The sequence below is a fragment of the Poecilia formosa genome, unplaced genomic scaffold (assembly GCF_000485575.1).
Source record: "Poecilia formosa unplaced genomic scaffold, Poecilia_formosa-5.1.2 Scaffold31, whole genome shotgun sequence".
Taxonomy (NCBI): Eukaryota; Metazoa; Chordata; class Actinopteri; order Cyprinodontiformes; family Poeciliidae; genus Poecilia; species Poecilia formosa.
The window spans coordinates 1,009,751-1,021,611 of NW_006799970.1; the positions used below are offsets into that span (position 1 = coordinate 1,009,751).

The window sequence follows — 11,861 nt, forward strand, 5'->3', positions numbered from 1 at the left end:
TAAAAAGCTCGGTGTCAACTGCATGAACATAGTATTACTCCACAAGTGAAAAACTTTATCTTCAGTAAAAAAAAAATAATAATAATAATAATAAAAAAAAACATTTAAAAAAAATCACTACTGTATAATTGTGTTCCATGATGCGTTTACCCTATCTGTTTCTTAACAGCACTTTTCTGACAGGAAGCCAGATGCGATGTATGGAAAGTTGTGCATTATTTTTGCACACCCCTGAATCCTTTTGAACACCACTTCCTGTACCCGAACTCAAGAGGAGAAACATATATGTGGGTATGTGCAGGTGCAACCAACAGCAGGCTGCAAGAACACAGGGTACTTTATGTTTGAATATAAGGAACAAAGAAATAAGAAAGAAGGAGCTGCAATGCAGGTCTTAGTCTACTTGATCATACTCTTCCTTTCGGTTCTGAAAGGTAAAACAATTATTCCTAATGTTTCATCTTCGTGCTAACATAACTTCTCTTTCTCCAGTGTAACTAAATTATCCTCTTGTTGCAGGAAGTGTGATTTCTGAAAATGCAAAGGCACCCACCGATTACAAGATGGTAAGACAGGGGCAAAGTCTCATGCTGAGCTGCACCTATAACTGCTCGTCTGGATTCGTCCGTGGCTTCTGGAGGACAGAGTCTGATATCGCTCCTTGTAATAGAAATAAAAGTAATGGAGGCTTTTGCACCGTGTCCGTCTGCCTGTCAAACATTTCTACTCAAGATACAGAGAAGAACTACAGTTGCTACACTGAAGACACAGACGACCCTAAGCTCACAAAAACAACAGTTCACACAGTTTTCCTTCGACTTCAAGGTACTCAATGCTCTATATAAATATATACGACAAGTTGTGTAAGAAAGCAAGCACTGAATCACCCTTTCTCTTGTATTTGTAGCTCCAGACACTGTCCCAAACTGGACAAGTAACCCAAACATTCTTCTTGAAAATGGTGAGAAGCCTTTCTAATGTCTGATACAAAATATTCAAACAATTACTTGAACAGTTTTTGATTGATCCTTGTTTTAATACAATGATCTTAATTATCTTAGCATCTCTTCCTACTGAATTGGGTAATTCAAACAGAGGTGAGGCAGTATGAAAAAAAAGCATTCTAAATTATATAAAAAAAAATTGTTATATTTAATAAATGTTAATACATCTGTTTTTATGACAACAGGACAGTTTAATGTAATGAAGGTTTTGGCAGCGGTAACCGTCACAGTGGCCATGGTTCTTGCAGTTTTGGCCGTCTTCTTGTGCGTGTATCGCAACAAGCCGATCTGGAAGGGTAGAGGTGATTACAATGCAGTATTCTATTGCAAAAAATAAGCCTAAATCCTAGATTAATAGCAAGAAAAATGCACAGATTTGAATGTAGTGTGACAGCAGTGCCTCTCATTCCAGGGCAGCAGGTTGTGTCCAAGTCAAGGTGAGCCGTCTAAGCTCATGTTTATTCACATTTCCACACCATTAACGCTGAAATCTGTGATTTAGATTTTACAAATCAGCATTATTTAAAATTTTTCCAGCTCATCTCAATCCCCAAGTGACGTCCTCCTACCGGTAAAAGGTAAAACACCAAAAAATATCAGATAAATAAAGAGCGTTCAGAAAGAGCGCTTCAGCTAACGCTTGCCGTCTTCTCCGTCCAGGGACGCTATCGACACAAAGTGAGAAAATAACCTTACGAATTCCTCCGCCCGGTAAGACAAACGTGCAGAACCACCTGAATTATAGTCTGTATGTCGGCTGATATTTACAAGTAAAACCCGTTGTTCTGTTTGACCCAGACAATGAGGGGGACACAGAGGTTCCATATGCGGACATAATGATCACCGTCCGAGGGGTCAGTACACCCGAGCTCACTAAGGTTGGCTACTTAGGAACAGGAGAGGTGAGAGACAAAACAAGACAAGTCCAAACCTACCAATTCACCCGTCATTCCATCTCCGTCTTTATTGAACAGGAGGGTTTACCAAAAAACCTGTAGTTTTCTTTCTGTTGTTTTGTTTTTTTACTTTTTTAAATATAATCTCTATATGATAATTAGGCTTTTGCAAATATATGCTTAGTTCCTGCTATCTAGTGCTAAAGTGCTGTTATACTAGCTGTTTTATTGCTACTTTAGATGTGTTGTTAGCTACAAGAATCATAAGAGAATTTGACAGATATTGCTGCTTTTGTTTCACTCCATCTTACTGCATGCAAGACATTTCAGAAGAAATGTTTTAGTTTGTGTGTTTTTTATTTCCAAATATTTATGCATTTTTAGTTGGCAGTACAAATTGCTCAGAAATTGACATCAGTTGTTAAGCTACATTGTATGCATTACAAGCTAAGTACATTAAAAGTACATTAAAACACAACCATTTTCAGCACAGACATGCAAAAAGAAAAAAAGAAACAAACTTTTGTCCAGTTAAGCTATGGAAAAACCTCAGTACAGTCGTCATTTTATTAATGAGCTACTTTGCAGCTTGACTCGAATACAGCGGATCTCAAAAGTGTCAAACTATCAGATACTCTGATGAAAAAGATCAGATCAGGATAATTTAAAGAACATTCTACAACTTCTACATGACGTATATCCTGTGAAATTCAACTCAACAACCAAAGCAAATATTTCAGAGAAAATTAAAGAATAAAAAATGGGTGTAATCGTCTAATTGCATAAGTGCGCTCATGTTTGGATACCTTTGTCTTGTGCACTTCTCTATCCAGTATCAGAAATCAGCCCATCTAGGTAAACACCAAACCTCAATAACAAGTAAGCCAGATCACATCTGGATTTAAAACTATTCTAAGTCAACTGAGTAGTTTATTCTTGATAGGAAATGAGACAAGAATTTCTTAAAGGATAACAACAACATAAAAGGAGTGCCAATTTAAAAACACATTTTTTCAAAAATATCATGCAGATATTATTTATACTCTTCTCAATAATTATTTGAATTATTGGAAGAATTTGTGTTGGCATCACAGGAAGCTTGTCTTTAATAAGTGGTTGTGATTTTTAAATATACTGTTTAATTTAGTGTGTATTTGTGGGATTTTTAGTAGAGAATCAATACTTAATTGTGAAACAAAGGTTTGTTTGTTTTTTCTTCTTTTTTTTTCTTTTTCTGGTTCATGTGCAGTGGCGTGGAGATGAACCAAGATGCCACCTGCAGGCCTCGCGTTCAGCTGACAGACTGCACGTTCCCCAGCCCAGAGAGGTCAGCCGCAAGATGAGCACCAACTCTGAGTATGCGGTTATCACATACGCCTGACCACAAGCACTTCAGCCTGCCTTTCACTGGACCGTGTGGTCCAGGAAGCATCCACCGTACACCTCGGTAAAATTTTCCAATCACATTTCAGAAACTTACTTTGTAAACCGTTATTCAAATACTCCTGTTAATGCGTTTTTGCAAGGTCTGTTCCATCAAGTGCTGCTTAAAATGCAAAGGTAATAAAACGCAAATAGAGAGAAATCATGGACAACAAAGCACAGGTGCTTTCTTGTTTTGCTGGTGCTTTTCTCTCTGACAACAGCAGGCCTGCATATGGACAACATGCATTAAGTGTATAGTTGATACAGTTAAGTTTTAATGCATTCTTTTTATCTGCAAATGGATCATTTTAAAGAGACAAATCATTTGACTTGAGAAAAACCATTTCAAAGTACAATTAAAAGATAAACCCTGAACAAATTGTTGAAAGACCAAATCCCCTTTCTGCTGATTTGGAGTTTCAAAATGTTACATTTAAAAAAAAAATCTTGCATTGAGCCCCTAAAATACTCACAACATATTTTTGTGCCAATCCACATTAATTCTGAAGTTGTCTTTTCTTAGGATTTTGTAGACACAGCATTTTGTTCACATAACCTCTATGCCAGGGATGCATTAGCCTACACACAGCTATTTCAGCACCCAGTAGAGGTTTATTGTGCAGGTTTACTGTAACCTAGATACTTATGCATCTTCTCTGGTTAAGATGTTGTAAATGTTCTTCTTAGCCTTGTGCAAACAACAAAAAAACAAAACAAAAAAAAACAGGGAAATCTATTTATAGAGCTTAAAATAAAACTTCTTGAATAAAGAAATCGAGCAAATACAATTTTTTTAAAATCAGGATTGTATAAATAATCAAGGTTTTCTTTAAACAAAATTGTGCTGATCTTATAACTGAATAACTGCAAGAAAAACTAACTGATTGTAAATAGAATATAAATATAAGTACATTAAATGTTTCAGCAGATGAAATCCACATGTATAGCACATTGTTAATACAGTGTTTTATGTGTAGTAAAAGTTCACAATATTTATGATAAGATGTATTTACTCTTTCAAACTTGAAAGCCCCTGGTTAAGCAAACCGTGATTTTTTTTTAATGTTAATCAAAATGAAGTATATGATGATTTTGTAGAAGACTTGAAAGCATTCAGAAAGCAACTTGTTTTTGTCTAGATGTGATCCTCCCTTATGAGCAGCTTAGTTATGTTTTGCTGTTCTTTGAATAAATCCAGGATTACTGCAGTAACCGATTGTTTAAAATTTTAAATTACTAATTTTCTCTTTTTCAATAAAAAAAAGAAAATGGGGATAATCAATTTTTCATAAAAAGCTATGTTATGTTCATCTTATACAACTGTGAAAGTCATTTTTTGTATTATACGCTTTATTATTTGATTTTTTTTAATACACATTTATTTAAATAAATGTTTTTATGAATGTATCATTTATTTTTTTCCTAAGTCTATTAAAAAACACAAAAAATGTTTGTAGGTATTTTAGGGTATTTCCTGTGTAATCATGTTATGTCTAAAATAAAGATTTTTTTTATTGAACTATGCTGGAATGTGTTGCGTCATACATGACCCTTATTTGTCTCCGTACTTGGAACCGTTGCTAGGTAACAGATATCAACAAGCCACAGCAGTAGTAGTGGCGCTAGCTAACTATAAACGTTTCGGTAAAGGTCGATTTAAAACGCTTCCAGGTAACAGGTGTTACAACAAACCGTTGCATTAGAACGGAGTTTTAAGAAAGATGGTTTACATTTAAACAGTTAACTGATTCAACAGCGAGATTTAATTACGAACGTAAGCAGTATTTAGAAAGTCCGTTAACTAAAGATGGTAAATTAGTGGTGACATTTCACTTGTGAAAAGCCGGAAACCTCTTCCTGTTATTATAGCTTGGAATCAGGCACGTAGTTCAGGAAAATGTCAGTGCCTTTTTCCAACACTCACCTGAGGGTACCACGGGGATTTGGGGCCCTGTTAGAGGGACTGACCCGAGAGGTTCTCCGGGACCAGCCGGACAACATCCCTGCATATGCAGCGCAGTATTTTGACAAACTTCTGAAAGAAAGAGAAGGTAACTGAAGAGAAGGAAATAAAACAGTACTTTATTGAAACTTCAGATTTCATTTAATAAGGAAAATTTCTGTCACTGGTGTTTCCTTCTTTCTTCACAGAAAGTGGGGCGGACCCTTCAGAATGGGCTGCCAAGCTGGAAGACAGGTTCTACAATAACCATGCTTTCAAGAGTACAGAGGTACACACTTTTTGAAGCTCTTAACATGTCTAACTAAACTGAGTCTATGTTCGTTTATTGTATTTTTTTAAATGATTTTTTTCCAGACTTTTAGTCCTGAAAAGGAAACAGCAGCAGAGGAGGCCGACGTTTCCAAGTGAGTGTCACTTTAAGTGCAGCAAGCACATCAAGAGGAGAGTGAGAGGAAGAGCATGAGGGAAAAGATAGAAATGTGCTCTGATGAAATTACATTGGAGTTTACATTTTCATCAATAAAAACCTTACTCAGTTTGTCATTTATTACATTTTTTTATATCGACCTTTCAACTCAACTAAGTGAGTTAGTAGAAGGCCAATTTACAACCACTGTTCTCTCAAGGTGCTTTTGAAGACAAAGAGGTTCTGTCATTATCCCTTTGTACTGAAATATAACAAAATCAATCCAACTCATACGAGTGTAATACAATTATGTATATTAAGATTTCAGAGCAAAGATTTCAGAGAAATCCTGATGCATTTCCAGCAAATTCAGCTGATTTGATAATCCAATTAGAATGTATGATGTGAAATATGTACAGAAACACTGCACCTATCTTTTTTTTTTCATTTTGTCCAAAATCCTTGGCACTCAAAGCACTCTGCATGTGAAGTTTGTCTGCTTCAACAAACCAGACTTAAACAGTTGATGGAGAAATAACAAGCTTCTGCAGTGCCCCCATAATAAACCAAGTTTGGAAAACAGTGGCCTTATTCTGTTGACTGCTTTTGTTTTCTTGATGTGTGTTTTTTTTTAGAACAGGCCATGATGTGTTTTTTTGTTTGTTTTTTTTTTTTCTTTTTTAGGCCACATTTTGCTGACATGTTCTACTCAGGTGATTTCTTGATTAGTAATTTACTACTTAGTAAATGTGGCTTGTGAAATTAAACCAAAAAATGTGGTTAATCACAACTAACTCATGATTTAACAAGAGAGTCATGCATGTGGCCACCTTTTCACGTAGGGTAGGGGTCGATTTGATAGATTTTTTTCCCCCCCAAGTAGAAAATTTTATTTAGTATTTACTCAGGTTGTCTTTACCCAATATCACAATTTGTTTGATGACCTAAAACATTTAAGTGAGACAAACAAGAAGAACAAAAAAGAGAAGATTTTCTTTGTCATGGCCGAGAGGGAATGGCGGAAAAGAACTACTTGAGACTAAAAGCAGCAGAGAACATACACAGGTTGCAGCTGAGTTTGAAAGATGCATTTAATAAATTCTAAGCATTGCTTTAATCTGTAATATTTCTAAAAAAAAAATGTTCCATTTTGTTGTTGTTTCTTAGAGAAAAACCAAGCGACTCCAAAACTGAAGAAGAACCACGCCACTCAGTTGAAGATACAGCTCTTACCACCGAACATCTTCCTATTTCAGATATAACTGATTCGGCTGCAGGCCCACAGGATGCAGAAACTGAACTACAACATGCAGAACAGACATCTGAAGCAGATGAACAGAGCGGGATAGACAAAGATCATGAGCTTACCGAAGCTGAACCTAGTCAAACTATCGGACTAGAGAGTGAAGTAGATGATAACCTACTACACCTGAGCTTGGTTCAGGTGGACTCGGATTTGCCAGCCGACGAAACTTCAGATGTAAGCGAGGAGGAACAATCTTCCGCCCTGTGGACGGATCAGGAATATAAGGATGGTGCATTTGAAGAGCAGGAAACTGTTGGCTCAGAAGAATCAGAACAACTTCAGAGCCTTCTACATTTGACTCTTCAAGTGGACTCCTCTGCTTTAGAGCCTGGTGAAACAAAAGCAACATTAAAAGATGATATTTCTCAAGAAGACACATATTCTGCTGAAGAGACAGAAACTATATCAACCCAGCTTGAGGAATTTGCTGTCGAATTACCTGCAAATCAGTTTGAAATCCATCCGGACAACCAACAAGAAGCAAAGGATGAAGCTCAAAGTGAGAGGGAAATAACAGAGACTCAAGGTGAGGGGGAAATAACAGAGACTCAAGGTGAGGGGGAAATAACAGAGACTCAAGGTGAGGGGGAAATAACTGAGACTCAAGGTGAGGGGGAAATAACTGAGACTCAAGGTGAGGGGGAAATAACTGAGACTCAAGGTGAGGGGGAAATAACTGAGACTGAAGGTGAGGGGGAAATAACTGAGACTGAAGGTGAGGGGGAAATAACTGAGACTGAAGGTGAGGGGGAAATAACTGAGATTCAAAGTGAGAGAGAAATAACTGAGACTGAAGGTGAGGGGGAAATAACTGAGATTCAAGGGGAGAAGGAAATAACTGAGACTCAAAGTGAGAAGGAAGTAACTGAGACTCAAACTGAGGGGGGAGTAACCAGAGTGAAATTTGTGGTTACACTACAAATTAAGCAGAGTCGAGGTGAGAGGGAAATAACTGAGACTCAAGGTGAGAAGGAAATAACTGAGACTCAAGAGAAGGAAATAACTGAGACTCAAGAGAAGGAAATAACTGAGACTCAAGGTGAGAAGGAAATAACTGAGACTCAAGAGAAGGAAATAACAGAGACTCGAGGTGAGAGGGAAATAACAGAGACTCAAAAAGAGACAGAAATAACTGAGACTCAAGAGAATGAAAGAACTGAGACTCAAAAAGAGACAGAAATAACTGAGACTCAAGAGAATGAAAGAACTGAGACTCAAAAAGAGACAGAAAGAACTGAGACTCAAAAAGAGAAGGAAGTAACTGAGACTCCAAGTGGGGGGGAAATAACTGAGACTCAACAAGAGAAGGGAATAACTGAGACTCAAAAAGAGAAGGAAATAACTGAGACTGAAGTTTCTCTTGAGAAAACCGGTGGAAGTCCATCAGTCTCTGAGAAGTCCTTCGATAGCGTCAAGGAAGGAAAACAGGTGACATTTAAAGATGAAGATGAAATTTTCACTCCTGAATTTGATTTTGAATTTGAAGAGACAGATTATGAGGAGAGTCCTTCTGATAGTTCTGATGGGACACCTGCTGACTCCAAGGAAGAGAAAGGGCCTGCTGAGCGCTAGGAGGACAGCGCAGCAGGCGCAAACAACAGCGACAAGGTAATCCTGGTTGTTTGAGAAACTATACAGTCTCTGATATGATGCATTTCACACTTTTCCTATGCAGTAAAATGAACATTTGCACAATTTCTGTAAGCAATTTCCTTTTACTGCCATAACTTGAGTAGAACTGAAAGTGAACATTATATTACCCTCTTTAATATCTGAGCAAGCATCCCTTATTGCATTGAATCCACCTAATTGTGGAACTAATGATGTCATTCTGTTTTTGCATCGCTCCTTCAGGAGTTCTTTCGGCTTGTTCTTCACATATATTCTGGGCGGGACTTTTTTTGGGTGTGATTTCACACACGATTGGTCAGAAATTTGAAAATGACAAAAATCAACTCTGCAGCGTAGGACTTCTGCACTGTAAAGGAGTTGTGCAAAAGAAATATTTTAAATGAACTCCGCCATTTTGGGTCAGAAGATGGATCAACTAACCTTGCAGAATATGCCGGAAGGTTGCTAATGACTACATAAGTGCTGTTTGTTTTTGTTTTTTGGGGGGGTGTTGTTTTTTTTACTTTTTCTCCAATATTATATATATATATAATAATATATATTAATCCTGTATCCACATATATTTAATCTTGTATATACTGTGTATCCATTTAATCTTGTATATACTGTGTATCCATTTAATCTTGTATATACTGTGTATCCATTTAATCCTGTATATACTGTGTATCCTCTCTCAAGTAGAGAATCATTTAAATAAAATATTTTTAAAGCTCAAAATTATTGTGACACAAATATCAGTGTTTGGTGTTTGTAAACCTCGGATAGAAACCGGGGCCTTTTACAGGAATCCCATACAGGATCACAACTCCCTGTCTGGAGGGAAATATTTGGAAATGTCTCCAAAATATTTAATTCTTTAATGACGTGCCATTTTCCCTCTGATACTTTAAGTGCCATCTTTTCTAGCATGATGATAGAAATGACTAGGTGGTCTTAGTCACTCTGTATCAATGCATGTTGTAAAAAAAAAAAAAAAGCTGTCTAGATTAGATCAAATCTCCTCCTGGGAGCCAACACAGCGCCCCCAGAGTGAAACCAGTCTCTAAAATCTCTCTAAAAGGACGACTAAACAATTTCTCAAACATTTCTAGTGCTGTCACAGGTAAAACCCCCATCTGGTTTGTCTGGACCAACCAAGCTTCTCCAAACATACAGGGAGGGAGTGTAGGAAGGGGCACTGAGAATGTTACTATGGTAACTCCCTCACCATCCACGTATCGTCATGGATTTAATAGGAGATGGTGATGCTGATAGTTGCTAGGCACCCTCTGTATCAGTGCTATACCTTTTAGAGCAGTTTCTAACTCACCGAGTTAAAAAGTAGATCCCCTGACATAAGTTGAAACGAGGCCACTTTGGCGACATGAAGACAGCTGTGGCGACACCGACGTATTTTTTATTTTTATTTTTTTATTATGACTTATATTTTCACTTTGCACCAACTCAATTGAAAATACTGATATTTACACTACAAATTAAGCAGATTAACTACACAGAGATTCGTTACCACCTATTTAAACGCGTTTACAATTTCTAAATATTGATTATTAATTATCAGAGCAACTCGGCTTCGAGCTGTGAGGCATGTGCCGCAATTACCACGACGAACCGCTCGGCTAATTGGCATCGTTGCGTTGCTGTTTGACATATAACGTGGATAAATGGATGTTTTCTGGTCCTCCCTCTCTTCCCCCGTCTTGTCTGTTAGGCTTGCAGAGGAGTGTGGGCGGCCGTACCAGCTGGGATCAGAGGGATGGAGAGGACTGTTAGCTCTCTCTGCCTCTAATAAATTTATAACACCTCCCAGCCCAAAAAAAAAAAAAACCGCTCCAAGATGCTTGCACAGTTTTTGTTTTCACACTATTAGTAATTTTTTTTTTTTTTTTTTTTTTGTGGCGAGGTGGGGGGGGTGGGGATCTATTGTTTCGCTGCCATCTGGACTTTAAATAGTATGTCCAGGCTGGTCACTTTTTTTTTTTCTTAATTGTGAAGTTCCTTACTGTGATGGAGAAAGTTGTCAAATTTTAACAATACAGGTTTCCATGCAGAACCGGCTTTCTGTTTACACAAGGATGGTTCAACTAAATCTTTCGCTCGCTCATGTGATGTGCAATTCCCATTTTAATGTTGCACTTTGTGGATGTGTTGGGACATTTGCAAGGGTAAAGTGAGCAGAGTAGGTCAGCAACCCTAATGAGACCGAAAGGACGAAACACATGCTGTTATGTTTGTAGGAGGTCTCTCTTTCTCTTTCTCCCTCTCTCTCTCCGTGTCCCTGCTTCTCTCTTTCTCTCTCTCCCTCTCCCTCTGTGCGTGAGCGACTGTTACTGAACATACAGCGACTGTTAGTGAGAGCCAGTCAGGCATCTGTATTGGATCAGAGACCCGTTTAAAGAGCGTCCTCCTTGGCCCGAGTCAGAATTGATTTAGGCGCTCGAGTTAAACTAGATCAGCTCACCTGAAGACTGAAGTCGTCCCAGTGCAAAAGAAATGGACTGTCACAATGTGAGTAAATGCTTCAGATGAACTTTTAACGCCTTTTGGCTGTTTGGATGAATCTGTTGCTACTTACAGACGATGCCCCAAGGGTTGTTACTCGGAATGTCAAACTGCATGCAGAAGCTGGAATTGTTGTTGTTTTTTTTTTATTTTATTATTATTTTTGTCCTTTTCCTGTTTGTTTTTTTGTTTTGTTTTTTGTTTTTTTCAAAGCTAAATTCTTTAAAAGAAGCGAATATGTTTTGAAGAAAGAAAACGTTCCAACTTTATACAATAGATGTGCTTGGCCTCTGTTCTCCTGTGAAAGAGCTGGATGCTGGCTGCTCTGTGAGCAGTCAGACAGAGAGGCTAATGAATGCTGGCCGAACAGGTGGGTGGTCACACTCCCACACTAGAAGGGGTTTCACTGGAAACATGATGCGCTGCTGCTTCGCTGAGATAGCGGGATGGCAGTGGGACCGTTCTGTGGGCTGCATTTTTTTATTTTATTTTTTTTCCTAGTGGGAAATGTCAGTCCGTTACCACAAGCAAAGCACGACGTACGCGCACATCTGTTGTCTCCACAAGAATTGAATAGGTGTTTACATAACTCATCAATATCCGTGTCACTTTTTCACTGACAATTTGTCACCAGCAGGAATTTCTCTTCCCGCCCACTCCGCTTTTCCTCTGGGACAGTGGATTCTGAGTGGCTGTCGTGGATTGCAACATATATATATATATATATATA

The 11,861-nt window shown here is 38.0% G+C and overlaps 4 protein-coding genes across 6 annotated transcripts in view; all 4 read left to right on the top strand.

The window, feature by feature from the left end:
* Positions 1-328: 328 nt before the first annotated feature.
* On the top strand, positions 329-4,382 carry LOC103136246 (uncharacterized). Of its 2 annotated transcripts, none has more exons than XM_016670177.1 (10): positions 329-434; positions 520-825; positions 908-961; positions 1,062-1,097; positions 1,190-1,306; positions 1,417-1,441; positions 1,542-1,582; positions 1,665-1,715; positions 1,803-1,906; positions 3,150-4,382. In XM_016670177.1, the coding sequence occupies exons 1-10, from the start codon at positions 341-343 to the stop codon at positions 3,279-3,281; spliced, it is 960 nt and encodes a 319-aa protein (XP_016525663.1). In that variant the 5' UTR covers positions 329-340; the 3' UTR covers positions 3,282-4,382. The 2 variants fall into 2 exon arrangements, with proteins under 2 accessions (XP_016525663.1, XP_016525664.1); XM_016670178.1 differs by having other exon boundaries at positions 1,803-1,858.
* Positions 4,383-4,923: 541 nt separating this feature from the next.
* On the top strand, positions 4,924-5,813 carry LOC103136350 (sperm surface protein Sp17). Its single transcript, XM_016670179.1, has 3 exons — positions 4,924-5,376; positions 5,477-5,556; positions 5,643-5,813. The coding sequence occupies exons 1-3, from the start codon at positions 5,223-5,225 to the stop codon at positions 5,694-5,696; spliced, it is 288 nt and encodes a 95-aa protein (XP_016525665.1). The 5' UTR covers positions 4,924-5,222; the 3' UTR covers positions 5,697-5,813.
* Positions 5,814-6,709: 896 nt separating this feature from the next.
* On the top strand, positions 6,710-9,313 carry LOC107835919 (protein IWS1 homolog). Its single transcript, XM_016670168.1, has 3 exons — positions 6,710-6,759; positions 6,862-7,688; positions 7,743-9,313. Exons 1-3 carry the CDS (start codon positions 6,710-6,712, stop codon positions 8,570-8,572), a joined length of 1,707 nt encoding a protein of 568 aa, XP_016525654.1. The 3' UTR covers positions 8,573-9,313.
* A 1,522-nt stretch (positions 9,314-10,835) lies between these two features.
* Positions 10,836-11,861, top strand: part of LOC107835922 (neurogranin) — a 6,280-nt gene continuing 5,254 nt past the window's right edge. Inside the window, exon 1 of one of the 2 annotated variants that reach the window (XM_016670181.1) lies at positions 10,836-11,137. In XM_016670181.1, the coding sequence (XP_016525667.1) occupies positions 11,123-11,137 (15 nt within the window). In that variant the 5' untranslated portion in view covers positions 10,836-11,122. The remainder of the gene's footprint in view (positions 11,138-11,861) is intronic. The other variant, XM_016670180.1, reaches the window with a different exon arrangement.

Bases quoted from the DNA above. Each gene is read 5' to 3' on its own strand.
- LOC107835919 (XM_016670168.1), top strand. From the start codon at position 6,710: ATGGCGGAAAAGAACTACTTGAGACTAAAAGCAGCAGAGAACATACAC. The intron at 6,760-6,861 runs GTTGCAGCTGAG...GTTGTTTCTTAG, and splicing joins GCAGCAGAGAACATACACAG to AGAAAAACCAAGCGACTCCA. The intron at 7,689-7,742 runs GTGAGGGGGAAA...CTGAGACTGAAG, and splicing joins GGAAATAACTGAGACTGAAG to GTGAGGGGGAAATAACTGAG.
- LOC103136246 (XM_016670177.1), top strand. From the start codon at position 341: ATGTTTGAATATAAGGAACAAAGAAATAAGAAAGAAGGAGCTGCAATG. The intron at 435-519 runs GTAAAACAATTA...CTCTTGTTGCAG, and splicing joins CTTCCTTTCGGTTCTGAAAG to GAAGTGTGATTTCTGAAAAT. The intron at 962-1,061 runs GTGAGAAGCCTT...TAATTATCTTAG, and splicing joins AAACATTCTTCTTGAAAATG to CATCTCTTCCTACTGAATTG.
- LOC103136350 (XM_016670179.1), top strand. From the start codon at position 5,223: ATGTCAGTGCCTTTTTCCAACACTCACCTGAGGGTACCACGGGGATTT. The intron at 5,377-5,476 runs GTAACTGAAGAG...CTTTCTTCACAG, and splicing joins ACTTCTGAAAGAAAGAGAAG to AAAGTGGGGCGGACCCTTCA. The intron at 5,557-5,642 runs GTACACACTTTT...ATTTTTTTCCAG, and splicing joins ATGCTTTCAAGAGTACAGAG to ACTTTTAGTCCTGAAAAGGA.